This window comes from Pinus tabuliformis, chromosome 7 (genome assembly GCF_031772625.1).
Source record: "Pinus tabuliformis cultivar Carrire ecotype Pingquan chromosome 7, CPIR1, whole genome shotgun sequence".
In the NCBI taxonomy this organism is placed as follows: domain Eukaryota; kingdom Viridiplantae; phylum Streptophyta; class Pinopsida; order Pinales; family Pinaceae; genus Pinus; species Pinus tabuliformis.
In genome coordinates, this window is record NC_142293.1 from 671,956,152 (window position 1) to 671,979,243 (window position 23,092).

A 23,092-nucleotide genomic window follows, 5' to 3' on the forward strand; every position below is an offset into this window, starting at 1 on the left:
TTTAACTTTCTCTTAACCTTTTGCCTTTCAGCTGAATTTATCATGTAAGAAATAGTTATGAATAAGTCAAGTAATGTGAGTTCTAAAGCAAACTAAATCAAGCTATACTGAGTGATATTTTGGCTCCCAATAAAGTTATTTGATTATGGAAAAGGAACCATCAATAGATGAACAACTTGATATCTAAGAGCAGAAAGTAAATATGCAAGTTAAAGAAATGACAGTAAGGAAAATCAAAACTGCAAAACAATGAAGGTCAGCAACATAGACAAGATGATCACGCATGCCACTAGTTATGAAAAGAAAAGAAGGAAAACTGTCCCGGGCTTGCCTAAGAAACCTGCATAACACACTGATCAGTCATGAACATAAAAGTGCAGAAATGTAAATCAACAGAAATCAAAGTTTATGTACAACTAATATACATGTTGAAAAGAAATAAAAACGCAGCAATTTAAAAGACATCTGTACAGCTAATATACATGAAACAAGAAAAAGAAATGCAAGAAATTAAAGATTACTGTACAGGGCTTCAGTAAACAGGGGCCCTCTGCCTACTTCAGCCGGTTCAAGGAGCAGTTATACGCTTAAATGCAAAACAGTCTTCTCATGTATTGACAGCAAATGTAAAAGTACAGTGGGGAGCTCAAAATTACATTAAAAACGATTACAAAACGATTAACTCTACAGCGTTCAAGGACGCTTTATTTATAAGGAGAAAGCAAACTACTTTAACGAGATCTATGTTATTCAACCAGCTGTTTAAAAACACGTGAATCCTCTGCGTCCTTGGATCTAGGTAACTGTCATCGTGTTCATTCAATCTGGAGAATATGGCTGTTGGATTCGTGCTTCTAGATTGTCTCCGTGGCTGAGGATGATGCCACCTAGCTTCACGTGCCCAAAAACAGAGCAACGCAGAGCCGTGCCACCGCTGAACACTTCTGTTGACCGGTATTTGCCTCCTCGTTGACCGCGGGCTTTTATGGATGTTCTGGGTGATCTGGAGGGACACGTGCCATGTCCTTGACCCTGGAACTTGCCCATGTGGCTCATCTTCTCAGAGGACACCTGTAACATATCGTTTAATAAAACAGTTGCGGAATCCGGTGCTGGCTGCAGAAACCTGGATCAGCTGCGGAAACCTGTGTTGGCTGCGGAAACGCAGCACTCTGAACCAAAATTCTAAACCAAACAACAGTCATTAGCATAGTTAGAAAACCATGTAAAAAGTCCTAAAATACAATGATTTAATCAACTTGGTGGATGAAATGAGTGGGAAAAGGAGGCTGAGAGGTGTATGGGAAGGTACAGGTTCAAGGCTCTACATACCCCCACTGTGAAGGTGTTGCATGTCCTCATGCAACCAAAACTTAGTTCTTTTCCTCAATCCATGTGCTCTGATGCTTCTGCAAGAACATCCAGCCTTCTTCTCTTTCTCCTTGATGCCAAAATGGTCCTTGGTTTCTTGACTAGACACCTGAATTTCAAATTAATCAATGCCCTTCTCAGCTTCTTACACTTTTTCTTCAACTTTCTATTCTTCCTCTGCCACAGTCCTAAGTGAAGCATGGTATTGTCATGGACAATCTTGTCCACTTTACTTTGCTCTTTTAATGCTTCATTTTCTTGTTTAATGTGCCTGTTTAGGACTTCTAGCTCAAACACTTCCTGTTTTAAAGACTGTACTTGTGCATCAAGTGGCAAGGTAGTGCTTGGTCCTGCAGCTGATTGTTCCAAGGACTCTAAGTAGTTATATGCTTCTTGCTGGGTGGAATCTACCTCAGGTGTTTTTCTCGGCCTGAACTCAAATTCTGGTAAAGGAGGACTGTTTTCTCTTTCCTGCTGAAAAGGGCTTTCCTCACGTGGAGGACTTGCCTCAATGTCTTGCTGAGCTGGACCTTTTTCAGGTGTTCCTGCACCTAAATCAATAAAGTGTGATTGTTTTTCTTGGGTTACACTTTTCTTTCCTTTGAGCCTATTGCTCCTCCTCACATGTGGACTAGTGCTCTTTTTCTGTGCACTCTGTTTTTCTTTTTGTTTCTTTGCTGAGGCAGCAGCTTGAAGATGTGCTAACCTTTCTGCCAAAGTTTGAGATTCTTCATCTATGGATGGTTCAGTGGATGGATAGGTGTTTTGAATGATTACTTTGCCCTTATCCTTCTTTTGTTTCTTGTTTTTAGCTCCCTCCTCTTCTTCCTCCTGAACAGTTTCCTGAGTGTCTACTGTAGGAAGGTCCTGGGCTGTAACATTTCTTTCTTTCCTCCTACTTCTTTTTGGGATTTTTGGGGAACTGCTGGCAGAGGCTTCAGTCACTTCTTGGAAGTGATTTCTGATCAAAAACTTTTCCCAAGTATCGTTATTATTTTTCAATTGATCTTCAATGAGAATTCTGATGAGCCCGTGATGGTAAAGGTGGGATTCAATATGGCCTACATGTTTCTGAACAGTAGAGCTCATTTTCTTCAAGCTTGCTAACAGAAAGTAAGGTAAATTAAGGGTACGGCCTTCCATAAAATTCATCATAATCCTTGCATGATACATGTACATGGTGCCAAAACGACCCTCGCATGTAATAAACTTCTGAACAAGTAATAACAGCGCAAACCATTCCTCTTTGATTACATGCACAGGAATTCCTTTAGTAAATATAGAAGTATCCATACTTGGGTTTTTGAGCATGACTTTCCATCCTTGATCATCCAAACCTCTGTTTTTAAACCATCTGTCTCCCTCTTGTGATAAATTGGTTGTTGCTGCTATTGTGGCCTCTGTTATTGTAAATTTCAAGTCCCCTACCTCCATTACGTGTCCATTAAAGGACCGAGCAAAGGTTTTAGTGACTTCCTTATTATAACCTCTGAACTTTTGAATAAATTTCAGCCACTTTGCTTTCTTTAATGACTCCTTCGTCTGCGGATACCCCTCCAGGTATTTTGGGCCCTCAGGTTCAGCTCTGAGTAACTTTCCCATTCTCGGCTTTCAACCCCGCTGAAAATTTTACTGTGTGGACGTTCAAGGGAAAAACGAGCTGATTACGGGATTCTTAAGGTAAGTGGAGTGGCCGTAATCGAAATGCAAAGCGTATGCAGTGACTGTAATCAGGGTTTAGAGCAAAGCTATGGAGGTTGCAGCGGAAATGGAGAGCAGAGAATGGTATGAGCACCGAGGTAAGCAACAGTCACGGGTTTAGCATCAAATGCATGCGGGAGTGAAGTGATAAATGGGCAGTATAACGGCTGAGTCCTTTTGAATCGGTTGGCTTGCGCCACGTCTCAACGTTGGCTGCGGAAATTATGGTGGAGGAGAGTCGTAGTACAGTAGGTCACTTCTTCCACGTACGGCCAATAAATGAAAGAGCAGCCCCATTTCGAGTTTGAATTAATAGTGATTATGGGACCGTTAGAAAGGAATGAGGTGGATGGATTATCATCGTGGAAGAGGAGTGATATGGATCTTGCCGTATCAAATCATTGTATTTAGTGGAATTTCCATGATCTAATAACTATGCATACAATGACATTAAATTGTTATTTGGTAGAGATTTTGATCATACCTTTGGAAGTTTTCCATTTGTTGATTAAGGCTTCTGACCCATTATTGCTCTTTGATCTTGCAGATGCCTCATATCTTTGCTGCCTTTGGTGATGATGATGCTAACCTTTGACTGTGATTTTTTTTTTTTAAACAGAATGATGCTGGCTGTAGAGACAGAGTGATGCTGGCTGCGGAAACTGGTGCTAGCTGCGGAAACGGTTTCCAGCTGCAGAAACTGAGACAACACCCCTTTAACTGCACAAAGATAGTTAGAAAAAGAACTAACTGAATGAAATAGTCCTGAGAGGGACTTTTATTGATGGAGTGGAATGAAATGAGTGGAATGAGATGGAAATGAAGTGGAGTGAAGTGGAATGGAGATGAAGATGAGATGGAGGTGAAGATGGAAATGACAAGTGAGGTGGAGTGAAGATGGAAAGGAAGAGAGATTTTTTTTGGAAAATATAGAGTGTCAGGTGTCCCTGATTTTCACTCTACATTTTCTGTATAAGACTGTCAAACTATGATTGGTTTTCAGGCTTATACAAAAGATTTTATTTTATTTTATTTATTTATTTTTTTTTTTTTTCAACTGAAAGAAACAAAGACTAGGCTGATGGAGGAGAAGGATTCTTCTCCACCAGCCTCATTGCAGAATTTTCTTGAAACATTTTGACAAAGTCCTCTTTTGAGAGTGGCTTATGATAAATTTTCAATCGGTGGCCATTCACAATAAGAGGAGTTTGGAACTCATCAATGGTCTTGACTCGAACTGCTCCATTGCTAAAGACTTCATCAATCTCATATGGTCCAAGCCAATGAGTCTGAAATTTCCCTTTGAAGTCTTTAAACTTGGAATCAAACAATAACGCCCAATCTCCCTTTTGAAACTTTTTCTCTTTGATATATCTGTCATGCCACTTAGTTCTTTGGTGCTGAACTAGATCAGTCCTTAAAATTGCATCTTGTCTTATTTCATCTAGCTCATTCAGCTGCTCCATTCTGTGCTTTTGGGCTTCTGATAGATTCATCCCCAACTGAACTGCCATCTTGAAGGTCCTGACTTGAAACTCAATGGGGAGCAAGACTTCTTTCCGATAAACAAGTTCATAGGGAGAATGTCCTGTTGTATTCCTCCATGTAGTTCTATAAGCCCATAAGGCTTCAGGAAGCCTTTCTGCCCAATCTCTTCTGTGGAGATGAACAGTTTTGGTGATGATGCTCTCAAGAACTTTGTTTGTAGATTCCACTTGACCATTTGCTTGCGGATGGTACGGAGTAGATTTTCTATGCTTGACTTTGTATTCTTCCATCAGCTTTTCCATCAAGTTGGATGTAAATTGACTTCCCTGATCTGTCACAATTTCTCTTGGGACACCAAAACGAGTAAAAATATCCTCAAAAAGAAATTGAACAACCGAATTTTCAGTGGCAGAAGGCAATGCCTTGGCTTCTACCCATTTAGTAACATAATCAGTGCAAACCAATATATACTTCTTTTGTCTAGATGGTGGATTAATAGGTCCAATGAAATCTAAAGCCCATTTTTCAAAGGGTTCGATGAGTACCTGTGGCTGTAATGGCATTTTATTTGAAAGAGTTGGTCTCCCAACTCTTTGGCAGCTGTCACACCTTCTAACATATTGTTTTGCATCTTTGAAGAGAGAAGGCCAATAATATCCTAAAGAAAGGATTTTATAGGCCGTCCTCTTGTCAGCAAAGTGTCCACCGCACGGTTCATCATGACATTCCTTAAGGATGTCAGGCATTTCATCTTCCCGAACACATCTTCTGATCACACAATCTAGCCCTGTTTTGAACAATTCATTAGAAATCCATGAATACTTTGAACTCTCCTGAATGATTTTCCTTTTCTCATTAGGAAATAAGTGTGGAGGTAGCTTCCCTGTAACCAAATAGTTAGCAATATCTGCATACCAAGGAGTTTTAGTAGTTACTGCAAACAAATATTCATCTGGAAACTTATCCTCTACAGGAGAATCTTCGTTAGTATTTTGGATTCTAGACAAGAAATCAGCTACTGTATTTTGTTTCCCTGGTCTATCTAACACAGTAATATTGAATTCTTGTAAAAGTAAAAGCCATCTTGTAACTCTGCCATTAGTAACAGGTTTGTTCATGAGATATCTAATTGCAGAATGATCAGTATGGACAAAAGTTTCATAGCCTGTTATATAATGTCTAAACTTGTTGATTGCATGCACAACAGCTAAGAACTCTTTTTCAGTCACAGTATAATTTAACTCAGTGGGAGTCAAATTTTTACTGGTGTAGTAAATGGCATAAGGAACTAAATCCTTTTGACCCAACACAGCTCCTAGAGCTGTATCTGAAGCATCTATAGAAATATGGAAAGGAAGTTTCCAATTTGGCCCTCTCAAAATGGGTGCTTCAGATATTCTTGTTTTTAAAGTTTCAAATGCAGATTGACAGTCAGGATCCCAATTGAATTCACAGTCTTTTGTAAGTAATTTGAAAAGCGGAGATGCTATCTTAGTGAAGTTTTCAATAAATCTTCTATAATATCCAGTAAATCCAAGAAAACTTCTAACATCTTTTTGACAATTTGGAATAGGTAACTTGGAGATGACTTCAACTTTTGATCTATCAACTTTAATTCCATCTCCTGAAATATGATGTCCTAAAACAATCCCTTCAGTAAACATCATAAAACATTTTTCATGACTTAATGAAATATTTGTTTCTTTACATCTTATAAGGACTTTTTCCAAATTTTCTAATGCCTCTTCAAATGAATTACCATAAACTGTAAAATCATCCATATAGACCTCTACACAATCATGAATTAGATCAGAAAAGATCCTAGTACTACCCTTTGAAATGTTGCGGGTGCATTACATAATCCAAAAGGAAGTACTCGGTAAGCAAAAGTTCCCCATGGACAGGTAAATGTGGTCTTGCCCTGATCTTCAGGTGCTACCTGAATCTGATTGTAACCACTAAAACCATCCAAAAATGAGAAATACTTTTTGCCTGCTAAAGTATCTAATACTTGATCAATAAAGGGCAAAGGAAAGTGATCCTTCAAAGTTGCTTTGTTCAATTCCCTGTAATCAATGCAAACCCTCCATTTACCATTCTTTTTAGGTACTATAACCAAAGGAGAAACCCACCGGCTATCTGAAATGGGGTAAATGAAGTTTACATTAAGTAACTTTTGGAGCTCTTCTTTCACTATCTCCCTAAGGTTTGGATTCATCCTTCTTTGAGGTTGTCTGATTGGCCTACTGTTTTCCTCAATGTAGATGTGATGAATGCAAGTCTTCGGGTCAATACCTTTCATATCGGTATACTCCCATGCAAATGCAGTAGAATGTTTTTGCAAGATTTTGGTTAGCTCCCCCTGTTGTGATTTTTCCAAGTTTTTGTTGATATTCAATGTTTTTCCTGGAAAAATCTCAATGGCAGAACTCCCAAACTCTTCCATAGAGAAAAGAGACATTTGTCTAGATGATAGACACTCAATGTCAGAATCCAACTGAAATTGTGTGTGGTCATATTCTGAAGATGGTTCAAAGTTTTCTAATGTGTTCAGAATTTGACTATCTTCACTGATCTCAGAAATGGTAAAGACAGGTTGTATAGTATCTTCATCATCAACCCACTCATTATCTCCTATTTCTGTAATTGCTTTTGCTGGAGGATACAGATTGAACTTCTTTGTCGAATTACCATCAGAAATATACATATCCCCAGACCTACAACTTGTGAAAGCATCAGCTGTGGCTAGCCAAGGTCTTCCTAAAATAATAGGATGTCCTCCTAGATTACTCTTGGGAGTTAAAATCATGAAATCCACTGGATATTCCCAAGAGTCTAGGGAGACTGGAATGTCTTCTAATACACCATCTGGTTTAATAATTGATCGATCTGCAAGTTGCAATAAAGTAGGTGTAAAAAGAAGATTAGGAAGTTTTAGCTGTTCCATAGTCTGTCTACTCATGATGTTGATAGCAGCCCCTAAATCAATCAAAGTATTTGGTATTTCTACCCCATTGATATGTGTTTTGACAATTGGACTACCGGGATCTACATATTTCTGCATAGTAATTTTTCCCATCATTATATCTGCAATTTTCCCTACCAGGTGGATCCTTCTGGTATCTCTTGGTTTCCTTCCTGGTCTTTTAAGACTCAACTCCTTTATTGTTTTTGCTAGAATAGGAATCTCTTTAATGGCTTGTAACAAGGGAATCTTGATATAGACATTCTTCAATTCATCTAGAAAATTATAGTCAGGCAACCAAATTTGTTTTTCCACTCCTTTGTCAATTTGTAATCTTTCAGGAAAAGGAGGTGTGGATAAAGATGCAGGTTGCTCAACTATGGGAGTTGTGGGGGTTAATTCTTTTTCTTTTTCTTTTTGAGTGTTTGGGTTTTGAAGAGATGCTTCAGAACCCTTATTGGCTTCCAGATACTCTTCCTCAAAAATGCTTTGCTCTTGAGCATTTATAGAAGGTTTATCTAGGACTCTACCTGATCTGAGTTGTACTTCATTAAGAGGAACAATCATATAGGTAGGAAATTGTTGACCTTCCATCAGGTAAGCATTTTGAGGGTTTTTATTATTGGGGTTTGGCAATGGCTGAGAAGGAAGTTGATTTGACTTCTGTTGGAATGGAAGCAAGAGTTGAGAATTTGGATTCTGTTGAGAAGGTTGTTGTTGTTGTTGTTGTGGAAATGGCAATGATAGTTGTGGATTTTGATTTGGAAGTTGTGGAGCTTGTTGGTTTTGAAAAGATGGAGGATATTGGTAAAATTGAGCAAATCTCCCATAAGGATTTTGCATACCTTGTACCCATGATTGAAAAGGATTTTGAGGTTGGGACCAAGGTTGTTGCCAAGGATTCCAATTTGGTGGGGGTTGAAAATTCATAGAGTTGCTAAACCCTTGATTTTGTTGCCCCTGCCAAGGTCTCCTTGCAACAAAACAGAGAGATTCGATTGTATTTGGATCTTCTTGAAAGACAGCTTTGAGCCCAGGAATTGAAGGACAATCCTTGGTCTCATGATTCTCTGAACAAATTACACATGTTTCTACAACTTTTGCATCCAAGGGACATTCCCTTAGAGCATGTTTCTTCCTACACTTTGGGCAAAAGATGGCCAAAGCCTCAGCTTCTGCTTTCTGCTGATTGTGAATCTTAAGGGTGTCTAGTTGCTCACTAAGACTCCCTAAGATATCAGTTTTGAATTCATCAAGCATGTTGCCAATCTCAGCCCTACTTACCGATCCAGTTGCAGATTTATTTGCTCTGATGAGAGAAGGATCTCTAGGCCCTTTTTGAGTTTTAGATTTCCCCCTTGAGAGATGGACACATAATTCTGCTATATCAGAAAGCGGAAGTTGAGATATATCTCCCTTTCCCATCATGTTCAAAATATCTATCCATTCATCTCTAATGGCTTTTAATAGAAGGGCTTTCAAGGTCTCCTCATCCAAGTTACTCATTTTTGCTCTTTTCAGATTATATTGAAATCTTTCAAGTAACTCCTCCAAGTTTTCATCTTCTTTTTGCATCATTTTGAATACCTCATCCTTGTGATTGGTGGGCATACAATAGTCTAGGTACCTATCCAAAAATGCTTGTTTCATATCATTCCAAGACCTAATGGATTGAGTGAGTAATCCCATGAACCATTTCAAGGCTGCTCCTTTCAATGTTGAAGGAAACAATTTGAGTTTTTTAGAGTCTTCCAAATAATCATAAGTTCGACACACTACCTCAAACTCAAATAGAAATGTTTCAGGGTCCTCATTCCTGAACCCATGGAAGTTTGGGAGGACAGATGGTGAGATGTTTTTCATTGTGGCTCGGGAGTCCTCATCGACTATAGGAAATCCGAATGAGTTATCCCCATCCCTATTTCCCCCAATGTTACCTCTACCTCCTCCATTGTTTCCTCCTCCTCCTCTACCTCTACCTCTACCAAATCCAGTTGCTCCTTCCTCTGTCATGGTAGTTTCCCTGGAGACTTCAGAGTCTTCTGGTTCTTCTACTAAGGGTGTATGAGAAGGAATTTCTCCCTCTTCTTCAGATGATTCTACTTCTTCAATTACAATTTGTCTCTTTGTAGAAGGAAGGAAAGGATCTCTTTCTAGTTCAGATTCGATGGAAGGTGTGGGAAAGTCGACTCCTGCCTCTTGAATTCCAGGAATCCTAGGGCTAGGAGTGTAAGTTGGAGATGATGGAGGTGTCTCTTGTCTATTCCTTGAATTAGATGGCGTTGTAAAAATCGAACTTTTGGCTCTAGCTAAAAACCTTCCCCTAGAATCTCTTGCTCTATGCATGTCATTTTTTATTTTTTCTTCAAGTCGGGCTAATAATTCTCTTTCTGATCTTCCAGGTCACTCTAGGTGCAAGAAGAGAGCATACTCAAGAAACTATTAAACCAATAACTTTCTCTTTTATGATCCTCCAGATCACACTAAGTGCAAGAGGAGAGCATACTTTGAGAGGTTATCAATTTTCCTTCCTTGAAATTTTCTTGTTTTTTTTTAAGAATTCGGCTACCTAATTTCACTTCCCCGGCAACGGCGCCAAAATGTTTGGTCAATTTAGTGATGTCTAAATTGCAACTTTTAAATGTCAACCCGGGGCTCGTAAGCTGATGAAGTGAGGTGTACTATATGTACTTAGATAACCTTTTCTTAGTCTTTTATCGTTTTTAGCTTTTTTTAAGTTTGTTTTCGAATGTATCTTTCCTACTGTGATGTGATGGAAATGTAATAAAGCAAGTGAAATGTGGATGATTGTGGTGATCTCTAAATGATTTCTCAAAACTTAAAAAGTATTCTACAAGAAAGCTTGAACAACAACTGCAATAAAATCAACTCTTAAAGGAAAATAAAGACATCAAATAAAGGACTAATGACATCGGCCCAGTGTCTCTGCTGTTGAATGAAAATGAAAATGAAATCTATATTAAATCCAACTAAAAGTAAAAACAACTATCTCACACTATTTCAACTCTTCAACTTAATCTTCTCTATGAAAAGATATCATGAAATGTTAAGCAATGTGAAATCTAAGTGAAACTACATAAAAGAGACTAGTCACAATACTTTAACTTTCTCTTAACCTTTTGCCTTTCAGCTGAATTTATCATGTAAGAAACAGTTATGAATAAGTCAAGTAATGTGAGTTCTAAAGCAAACTAAATCAAGCTATACTGAGTGATATTTTGGCTCCCAATAAAGTTATTTGATTATGGAAAAGGAACCATCAATAGATGAACAACTTGATATCTAAGAGCAGAAAGTAAATATGCAAGTTAAAGAAATGACAGTAAGGAAAATCAAAACTGCAAAACAATGAAGGTCAGCAACATAGACAAGATGATCACGCATGCCACTAGTTATGAAAAGAAAAGAAGGAAAATTGTCCCGGGCTTGCCTAAGAAACCTGCATAATACACTGATCAGTCATGAACATAAAAGTGCAGAAATGTAAATCAATAGAAATCAAAGTTTATGTACAACTAATATACATGTTGAAAAGAAATAAAAAACGCAGCAATTTAAAAGACATCTGTATAGCTAATATACATGAAACAAGAAAAAGAAATGCAAGAAATTAAAGATTACTGTACAGGGCTTCAGTAAACAGGGGCCCTCTGCCTACTTCAGCCGGTTCAAGGAGCAGTTATACGCTTAAATGAAAAACAATCTTCTCATGTATTGACAGCAAATGTAAAAGTACAGTGGGGAGCTCAAAATTACATTAAAAACGATTACAAAACGATTAACTCTACAGCGTTCAAGGACGCTTTATTTATAAGGAGAAAGCAAACTACTTTAACGAGATCTATGCTATTCAACCAGCTGTTTAAAAACACGTGAATCCTCTGCGTCCCCGGATCTAGGTAATTGTCATCGTGTTCATTCAATCTGGAGAATATGGCTGTTGGATTCGTGCTTCTAGATTGTCTCCGTGGCTGAGGATGATGCCACCTAGTTTCATGTGCCCAAAAACAGAGCAACGCAGAGCCGTGCCACCGCTGAACACTTCTGTTGACCGGTATTTGCCTCCTCGTTGACCGCGGGCTTTTATGGCTGTTCTGGGTGATCTGGAGGGACACGTGCCATGTCCTTGACCCCTGGAACTTGCCCATGTGGCTCATCTTCTCAGAGGACACCTGTAACATATCGTTTAATAAAACAGCTGTGGAATCCGGTGCTGGCTGCAGAAACCTGGATCAGCTGCGGAAACCTGTGTTGGCTGCGGAAACGCAGCACTCTAAACCAAAATTCTAAACCAAACAACAGTCATTAGCATAGTTAGAAAACCATGTAAAAAGTCCTAAAATACAATGATTTAATCAACTTGGTGGATGAAATGAGTGGGAAAAGGAGGCTGAGAGGTGTATGGGAAGGTACAGGTTCAAGGCTCTACACCCATATCCATGGTAAGGGTAATAATTAACACCTAATAGTTATAGTGGTAGTGGTCAAAATTGACCTTGTTTCATGCAAGTATGATCCCAACCTAGTTGTCAATTCCTTTAGTTACAAAAAAAGAAGTTAAAAAAAAGGGGATATATCACAAAAGAGAATAAAATTTTAAAGTCAACACCAAACATGCCATATGGACTCTTTATTGTCATTTACATATTCACACTTACATAATATATCAATTAAAAAAATAATGCACTCACACACACACACATTCTTTGGAACAAAAACATATGTTTATTCAAGCAGAATCAAAATACATTCAGCGCATGCAAAAGCATCAATATCCATAGACCTAAGGTCTCCAAAAAATATAAAAAACAAGTCATTTGTAGTCTCTAGTGACTATGTATCTAGACTAACTCTTCAACATAAAGGTTAAGTGTAAAAAATTTAAGGATACAATCTTCCAATTAAATGATACCGTAACAAACTATAGATAAACCCAAATCCTACTTTTAAAAGTTTTCCACCTCCATGTTTTGTTCTCTATAGATATACTATAAATTAATGCTCTATAATTTGTCATTTATAGTCTTTAAGTAAGTCACAGGATGAAATCAAGAGTTTTTGAACACATAAACTTTATCCTTCATCCAATTGATTGTCAACAATAAGTCTTTAAAGACCTACAAAGCATTGATTAAAAGTTATAGAGTAAGTTTGGAAAGATAAGGAAAAGCACTAAACTCACCAGCATTGTTTACGCCAAACCTCCATTGACTTTAAAACCCTAGTAATGTGCGTCTAACAAAAAGAGAACAAATCCCATGCCCATAATTTAATCTCCATATCTGCAAGCTCCATTAAAACGAGCTCAGAGCCAATGCTTATCTAGGTTCATCTACTTCATAACTTGGGGTGTCTTGCGATTTGTCTAATAAGGAAGTAATACGCTATAGACTAAATATTAGCCATTGTTTGAAAAGAGGGGTGATAATTGTCCTAGAAATTAATAAGATTGTGAGTGATCTACATGCCCCATACGATAAGGAAAAGTATAACTCTCCTTTTTTTCAAAATCCACTTCTCATACTAGGGTTTTAAACAATCCTCTATGATGGAGCATGATCATATATTTTTCCCATCCCACCAAAACCTCCAAGTTAGGCCAAACGTTGCGTGAATAAGAGCATTGTGTAAATAAGTGCTTATTGGATTCTCCACTTGTCCTGCAATGTAGATAGATGCCAAGACAAACTCATCCTCTTTTCAATAAAAGATCCTAGGTTAGCACCTTAGCCATCAAAGCATGCCACATTACACTACTACATTTAAGTGGGGTCAAGGTCTTCCATATTTTTGGCCACCACTACCTACTATCATCTTCCCTTGTTAACAATGCAGACTTATAGCTCAACTTTGCAGAGTGATCTCCTCTTGATTCGTTGTAGCTCCAAACTAGGGTATCCAAGCCCTGTCAAACCTGACCCTTGATCTAGAAAGTTCATTAATACATCCTCATCAATAATGAGTATGCTCACCAATTAGACAAACCTCTTCTACAAAAAGCCACACTTGGCACCAAATATTAATAGATGTTAGGTTTACCAACTATCGAAGCTTAAATAACCCAGTCTCATGGAGCTTACTAAGAATCTCATTAGGTAATATAACCCTATGAGTGCAACCCATAATTGAGTCCTTGCTTGTCATAATTTCCATCCCATCTCTAGTTTTCCAAGCTAAGAATTGTCTCAGCAATGGAAAATCTAGGTTAAGAGCTCTCTAATGGTTCAACCCCCTTGATGGTAATTAGGATCATTTTGGATTCAATCCAAAAATGTGTCACGAGTTATATACTTGTGTGATAAAGTATTTTCCGTAAATTGTCTAATATAATGAACCTCTAAATAGACGTTGTTGCCAATGCATGACCAAGTATGAGAATTTCCTTAGAGCCTAACAACCTTGCTCTTTTGTTTTCCCATTATTTCCCAACAAATCCAGTGACATCCTTTATACTTTATACTTCCTTTCTAGTTAAACTTACAACAACATTTCCTTATATTCTATAACACCTTTTGGGATTGAAGCAAGTGTGTAACAATAGACTAGAGTGGCTTCTAGGACAGTTTTCATCAATACCAATCTGCAACCATGGGAGATCCATTTGTGACACCAAAGACATGTTAGCCCATGTTGCAAAAAAATTGTACAAGTTGAACAATCGTGATCTTTGAAGATCTTGGAATTGAGGTGAATAGTGGTAGCCAATGTGATTTGATCTTGGGTCTTGCCTAGATTAGTCCTCTGAAGTTACCAATTCATCAATTATTATTAAAAGAAACATACATGTTTGGTTCGATATTATACTCAATATATCTAAACCTAGACTTTAGATCTTGTTGCTAGAATGGAAGGATTTTGTATGCCTCCAACAATAAAATCCTATCTATATTTGTTGTATGCAATGCTAGTTTATCAAAGTTTATTTTTATCCTTGTATCTTTAAAAAAAAGACAAGACCTCTTTGTATGAGAGGAATCTTGTGCATAATTCATGGAAATAGTAAGAACATCATCAACAACTCAAGGATGAGACAATGCCAACTCTCTTCCGTAATTGGCACTTGTAAGAAATCTACATCTCCTAGCATCTATCAGTTCTTGAATTAGCCCTTTGACCACTAAAAGAAAAATATATGAGAAGAGAAGGCAACCATGTCGAAGTCTTATAGTTGCATTGAAAAAATTAGATGCTAAACCATTGATCAAAATTGTGAAATTTGCAAAAATAATACATCCTTGAATCCATCCAACTATTAGGATTGTAAAATGTAGATGAATTAGTAATAGGTAGAGGTATAACATTGAAAATTAAGCATTAGCCTTTGACAAGTATATATTTAGAACACTTGTTGGAATGTGACTTGTCTTTATGGAATGGGTGACTTCCTGTGTTTAATGTATGGCTTCATGGATCCATCCACCTAATAGGAACCCAAACTATTCCTTTGAGATATATCGTAATCGAACATGCTTTAATATAAGGGCAATTATCTTAAAGGTAACTTTGTAAACAAAATGGCATAGTGAAATCAAATGAAAGTTTACAAAGAAATCAGTTAGTCCTTTTTAGGGATACAACTTATAAAAGAGACATTCATATTACTAGGTACTTTCCCTTCAAGTTAGATCTCTTCCACCATAGATATTCCCCCAAAAGATCAAATAAATTGATGAAGAATTCCATTGTCCACCCATAGGGACTTGGACTCTTGTCCTTGCCCATGGACACTAAAACTTGTAACAAGTCCTTCCAACTGATAGGATGACAAGTATTCTCATCCACCATTTTTGGGAAATATGAGGCTATATTGAGTATTTCAGCAATGTTTACCCATCAAACCTTCAAAAACGTGAACCAAAGTGCTCCATTGATTTTATTGTTAAACCCTAAAAATCATGGATTGGGTTTCCCTTCATGGAGGGAAGTTCCCAAATTGTGTTTTTCTGCTTTCTACGAGCCACATAGTTGGGAATTTTTTTTGGTGTTGTTCTCTGCCAAGGAGAGCCAATTGGGCTTTCTTTTTAACTATTGATCCCTTTCATGCTTTAGTAAATCTTGACATTATTTTCCTAAGAAGATTTTATACGTTCTAGTTTCTCTTCTCTCAGGACATTCCTTGTTTTCCCAAATGCCACTGTTATTCCTTCCTCGTTTTCCTTCAATTTGGAATCCCTAAGCTTAAGCATTGGTAATAATCATTCCATTACTTTCTCCTTTACCCGTTTTAAAGACTTGGAGAATTTATCACATGTTGAAATATTTAAATGAGGGTTGTGCCTTACCCACAAAGATTCGACCAAATTTATGAAACCCTCCTCCTTGCTCCAAATTGGGTTATATATAAAGGGCGCCCTCAATTTGTCCATATTTGACTCAAACTCTAAGAGAATTAGGAAATGGTCTGAGAATCGAGCCTCATGAACCCAAGAGTGATACATAAAAACATGTAGAAGGAAATCATTGTTGACGATGAATCTATCCAACCTCTTTGAAATCTCCTAAGCACCACTTCTATTATTTTTTCGGGCTAGCTTAATTTTTGAATATTCTATCCACTAGGTTGTAGGAATCTAAATAATCTTGAAAATATCGTAAGAGACAATTGGGTCAGGCAGTATCTCCCTATATCTCGGGCCAATGATCTAAGGATTAAAAAAACATTCCAGAAGCCTTGTCTATACAGATAGGGCCCATATAAATTAACTACATTAATCTTGTATCTTGAGCCCTTTGCATACAATTCCGAACATAAGCCCGAGTAATGAAAAATAATTTGTTAAATGAAGACTGGCATTCTAGCTAGTAATGATATCATCCAAAAGCCCACAAGAATCCAAAGATAAGAAGCTCCAATCCTTCATTATTTTCCAGAAAATTGGGATAGATGAACCCCACTACTTATAGTCTCTTTTAGAAGAACCACCTCAAGAATTTTCAACTACACTAGATGTTGTAGGGTCAATTTCCAGCCTATACCTACAACCCTCTAACATTAATGGAAAGAAACTTCGTGTTTTCTCCCCCATAGCAACATACAAAACTCTAAGAGCCCCCAATAATGTTTTTGGTCATCCCTCATTAATATCTCTAATTGCTTGTTCTTGAACGCGACAAAAACTTGACTTTTATACCATAGTGGTAACTCCCTAACCAGAGATTAGGTCTTCCCCTGGACGCTCCATAGAATCCTTGATCATGTGAGGAGGAGCAAAGTGGGCGGAGGTTATAAATCCCCCCTAGGAGGTAGAAGTGTGAACCATTGATTCCTTGATCAGATGCTTATCATACATATTAGAGAAGGATTCCAAATTTTTGAAAGAAGAAACATCTAGCTCCTTATCATTCCCAAAATGGCTTCCCCTCTCTTAGTTCTCTTGTGCCTTAAGCGAGTAAGAGCAAGGATCAAGGATTAGATTTTTGGTACAACTAGAAAGAGAAGGTGATGGACGATGCATACCCAAATCCAGGGCCAAGAGCATCACAATGCTATTACACTTCTTAACTTGGTCATTAGAGAGAAAGTACCATGGTGGGAATAAGAACCATCAAAAGCTTTAGCGAGGGGTTCAAGGCACTCCTCTACAATACATGGACTTGAGAAGTCTTCCACAACAAATATCATATCCTCCCCTTGTGAGTCTTTAGAGCTAGGTCAACTTGCAATCATACTAGATGGCGCCTTGTATTCCTTCTCTAAAGTTGGAGCTACTCTATATTTCACACCAATGTTGGGGAAGGTCACTTACATTTTTTTTGGCAAAATTTGTTGGTGAACACATTCAAGTAGTTGAATTCAATGTGTCCATAGACATGACAATGGGCATATCTAAATGGGATACAAACATAATCAATAATTTGTGTATCATATTGGTTCACTACCACAAAAACGATTAATTTGGACAACCTTTCATGACATCCAACTCAACAAGTACTCAGTGCACCTCATTGTTCTTGCAACTCTCATCTACCAAATTTGTATGACCAATGCAATCTCTTATGGCCTTTATAGTATGAATTGATCAAAATTTCATCGGTAGACTTCATAATTTTATCCATTCGAGGGATTTTCCTATTGTTTCCATCACAACATCAAATAATGGGTACCATGGCTTCAATATCACAGGGGAATAATCCAAGACCCAATTACCCATTAAAATCTTCCTTGGACCTAGATATAAAACTACACTAGCCCTTAAATGTGGCAAACTGGGGAGCATCTTAACTTTGTCCTCTAGGTTTTCTACATCCACCTCCCCATGAGTGCCAAAGAGACCCTTAGACTTATGACAATACTCGTGAAAGGTGTATTTGCTAGGTCAATTATTTGGTTGAACACGATATCCTTGCTTATGAAAAGGGACAAAATCCCTCCATAATTTTTTACCACTTTCCTTTGTTTTCTTGTTTGAAATCGACATTTTACAACACTATAAGTAGGCTTCATCTTAGTCTACCCCTACAAACTCTTGGCCTAACTTTGACGATGGATAATGAGTTTGGCTATCGTCACGACTACCACACCCCCCCCCCCCCCACACCCAACATGCACACACACACAAACATGAAGTCTACAAAAAAGTGGTGATGGAATTGACATCTTGGTGGTCAACTAGAGTTTGTTTTAGCCCACGTGATGCCACAAGCCCTCTTAAAGTTCCTTGAAATGTGTTTTTAGGGGGAGGTGCCACCAACACCTCATCTACTCAACCACTCGTGCCTTCCAAATCATAAATAATTCCCACTTGACCCATGATTTGACAAGGACCAAAGATATTGTCAGAGGATCACATATAACAAGGAGGTACCTCTTCATACAGGTGATTTGAAATCTCCTCAGTCAAGAATGCAATGCTCGAAGCAGAGGAGAATATTTGGTCTTCCGACATGCCATCTTTTGATAGTCAATCAATTTGTCACATGTGTCCATTTTAGTCAAGACTCGTGGAAAACTTAACCCCTCTATCCCTATGTTACAATACTCCATCCCTAAAATTTTAAAGGTTTTTATGCGTGCACAGACACACAAAATGAATCTTATTATCACTATAAGAAATATGTGCCTCCCAAATTTTGGAGTATTATAATGAGACACAATGTCTTACTACATTTAGAAAGATTATTTTAATCGAGATGTTAACATTGTTGAACTTATTTACATGGGAAAGATTTGAGTAGTCAATCAATTTGTCACATGTGTCCATTTTAGTCAAGACTCGTGGAAAACTTAACCCCTCTATCCCTATGTTACAATGCTCCATCCCTAAAATTCTAAAGGTTTTTATGCGCACACACACACAAAATGAATCTTATTATCACTATAAGAAATACGTGCCTCCCAAATTTTGGAGTATTATAATGAGACACAATGTCTTATTACATTTAGAAAGATTCTTTTAATCGAGATGTTAACATTGTTGAACTTATTTACATGGGAAAGATTATTGGCAAGAGTCAAATCATGTCTAGAGAGATTTGAACCTCGGTGGAAGTATGAATCACCACTAATTTGAACTTTGTTGGAGATATGAAACACCATTATTTTATCAACTAACCAAATTGAAAAGGAAAAAGCCACAAATCAAGATTATTGAGCTGAGAGGCTCATTTTACAACCCAGTGTGATGTGTAACTCTGTCCATCTGTCATCAAAGATGAAATTTTGCTCATGTTGGCCGAAAATTTACACGTGAAGAAATTGAATCCCCCTCAACTCATTTTAAATCCATATTTAAGATAGATCTATACTAATATAATTTTACAAATACAAATATTGTAAATTTATAAAGTAGTAAAATGTATAAATATCTACCACCAATAATCCATTGGGTTAATAAAAACACTATGAATTTGATAAATATCTCTATCAATATATCTACACTTAACTATTATTATGAATAAGAATATTAACACTTAGGCTTACATATTATGATGAAAAATCCAAAATTAAATATGATATGAAAGAGAAAATAATTTTTTTAAATCCAACCCCACACATGTATTATGTACTCTTTATTATCGTTTACATATTCACACTCACCTAATATATCAATTAAAATAATAATAATAGACACACAAATTTATTTTTTATGTAAACCTGTTGCTGAAATCTTCATTTGTACAACGAAAACAGCGTGACTAATTGCATGAACTTGCTGTAACACCACTTGATGTTGTTTCTACACCTATCATTCTTACATCTACCGATCAACGACCATTTTGCCAATGGCCAACAGTGATGCCACATCACCAAAAGCTCCCTTTGCCCATGCGACATGGAAATGATTCTCCTGCTTCCGACTTACACATATTCCGATATGATGAGTTTCTAATTTGATGTAATTCATGCTGCAGAAACCGAAGAAAGAAGCAATTAAATTTTAATCCAAGTAAAACAGGTAATCTTCCATACAGTATTGATTGTATCTTATATCAATCTGTCTCTGGTTTTGTTTATACCCACAGAAGCACCCAGATGTTTTCATACGTTTTCATGGTGTAGCATGAATGATAGTCTGCCCATCCATATCAAATGATCAATGGGGTTTCTCCTCCTCCTCCTGATTTGCGAATCAAAACTACAAATAATTCTCTACCCCCCGGGCTGGGCCGAAATCTCAGATTATTTGCAGCTGAAAACCACGACAATTCACCATCATCTACCCATTATTCCGACTGCGGGGAAAGATTTTTTCATTGCGACGATTCGGGCTATTGCAGTGCGAATTCTCTTGGAAGCCCATTTGGCACTTGCAATGATTTCCTCGACTCCGATGTTGGATCGTTCAGGAGCATGAGCTTCAAAGAAGACCGCAGTTTGGAGAGATTCGAACCGGGGTATGAGACCGAGGGTTCACAATTGAGGTCTTCTGGGCGATCCAGAAGAAATTTGGGTGTAAATTTGCAAGGAATGGATAATTTTACAGCGGCACAAGATTATTTGTCTGAAACACAGGGACTGGGTAGGAAATTTGATAATGGATCGGTGAGTATAGATAAAACAGGAGAATGTGGGGTTTCGATAAAGGGTTTCCGGCAGTCGTTTGAAACCTTGTTACAGAAATCTCAGCCAACAACATCGGACTCAGTCCACGAGGCCGTACAGGAGAGCTTAGAGAATTCTGATGTTAAGGCAATTGATTGTTTGCATCAGCGTGGTTTTCAACCGAGAGGATTTGAATCAGGGCATGATGAAGAAGCCAATGGCGGGTCTGCATTCGAGGGAGAGTTGTTTGCGAGGACATTCAGGACTTCAGAGGTATCATCTCTGTCAGAGAAGCTTTCAGATTTAGATGGCCAGAGTGATTTTGATTCAATGATGGGAGATGCAACAGATGATGAAGATGTACCATATTTTGGAAAGAACAGGTCATTGCATCTAGCCACGACTCCGAACGGAACTGGCAAGGAGAATCCTTTGCTTTTAAACTCGGATGTTGCTTTCGGTGCTGGCGATTGGGATGAGTTTAATCAGGAGGCAGGAGGAAATGATTTGCAAGTTACAGAAATAGAGGGTGGAGTCGTTGAATTGGAGACAGTTGATGTTAGAGAGGACATTGGTGGTGTTTCCAAATTAAAGGCAGAAGATGATCGTAGTGGTTCATTCGGAGGGATTGCTGATAAACTTGTTTATGAAGATGCACTGAGAACTCGTTTTGAATTAACAAGTCTCTGCACTAGCAGTGGAAGTGGCAGACCAGACCTCGAAGAAGATGACAACCCAGAGCTATCGAGGGTTAAGGATCACTTTCAAACAGTGGATAAGTCTAATTCTGGCATTGGCAACGGTAGAAATTCATTTCCCAAGACGAATGCTTATGCAAAAGGAGACATTGGGCTTTCCAACGAGTTGCGGAACAGTCCGCCGCACTTCGGTTTTGCCAAAGAAGAAGAAAGAAACTCATGTCTGGAGAAGACTCGGATACAAGCCTTTTACCCCGATGGAAATAGAGACACATCCATTTTGCAGCCATCTCAAATAAATCTTAAAGATATTCGTTATGAAAACGAACTTGAATGCCTATCAGATACAGAAGAAATGGAGGAAAAAGAAGAGAATTGCTTAAAATGCCATGAACCCTTGAGGCAAACCAATAGCGTAATAGGCATGTCTCTAGTCCCCTTGTTGGATGCCAAAACAACTTATTCTCCTACAGCAGCAGTAGAAAATACTGTTGTCAAAACGCAAAGAGTTGAGGGAAAGAGTGAGAATTTTCGTCCGTTGACTTCTGAACAAAGGGATGTTTATTTTTGTGACGCAAATTTTAATAAACAGGCAAATGATGCTAATGATTGGGGAAAAGAGGATCTTGGACCAGACGAGGTAAGCGAAAATTGCATCCGAGATTTATACAACTAGCAAATGGACAAAATAGTTTACACTTTGGATCTACATATGTTTTACTAAAATTATTGACTATTTCGATAATTTAGTTTCTGTCAGAAACTTATAAATTGGATGTTTTGATTTTGAAGAAAAAGAATATATGTGTTGTTCTTAATGCTGTGTTTTTTGTATATATTGGTTTACAACTTTACAAAGATGGTGGTTTAATTAGCACAAATAAGCAAACCTGCGTTTTTCTCTTTTTAATTCCCCTCTACAATACTGATGGTTTGGTATATTATCCCGCTTGAGCATTTCTGCAAGAAAGTTGTATCTGATCACTACTCTTGGAAATTGTAAATATGATTTCATTCGATTAATTTCAATTGCTATTCTCAAAGAGATTTATGAAAGAAACGAAGTCTAGAAGAGAGAGGTTGTCATGCTTATTTATGTGTTTAATATGCTGTGTATGGGTTCAGCCTCTTTTGAAAAATGTGGAAGGCATCATCTGTGTTTAAAGACCTTCTTTCATTCTTTTTGGGGTCTGGCTTTTTATCAGAGTTTTGCAACTCTATCTATTTTGGATAAAGTTGCAGCATATTTGAATTAGTGCGTATTCTATGTGGAGGTAAGACCTATGATTGAATATTCAAAATCTTGAACGTCTCCCTTATATTATTTATAAGATTTTTGAAACCCTAGGTAAGTTTTTGACGGGAAAGAACGGGAAAGAAGATAATAGCAAATGCATCCTATGTTTCAATAGTGAAAAGTAAATAATACAGCAATAATTATACATCATGGAGGCAAAGCATGAGTACACAAGTTACCCCTTCCTTACATAGGCGAGGAGAGCTAATATGTCAACTTTGGCTATGATCTCAAGAGAATCCACATCTTTGTTGAAGATGCCAATCATGGCTGAGATCTGTACAACCAACTGTGATCTAAAAGTTGTAACATCTCCAAAATGAGACATGTTAGTTACCCCACGAAAGGCAGCATGCCATCACCATTTCCATAAAAAGGAAATGCATGGCAATTTAATGATGTCCCAAACATTTCTTCTTGTCCGTTGGGCCATCCATTTGTCCCCCAAAAGGACCCCTTTCCATGCCCCAAAGTCTCTGACAACTTTGCAGCTCCACATCACATGCGTAACAGTTTCAGCTCTGTGGCAGACCATGCAGCAACCATCTATGACACTGGAGTGATGTAGC

At 37.8% G+C, this 23,092-nt stretch overlaps 1 protein-coding gene across 1 annotated transcript in view; it reads left to right on the forward strand.

Moving 5' to 3' along the window:
• The first annotated feature begins 19,757 nt into the window (after positions 1-19,757).
• LOC149249248 (uncharacterized) overlaps positions 19,758-23,092 on the forward strand; it is a 104,948-nt gene continuing 101,613 nt past the window's right edge. The window contains exon 1 of the mRNA XM_089458662.1: positions 19,758-21,866. Within this exon, the coding sequence (XP_089314788.1) occupies positions 20,076-21,866 (1,791 nt within the window). The 5' untranslated portion in view covers positions 19,758-20,075. The remainder of the gene's footprint in view (positions 21,867-23,092) is intronic.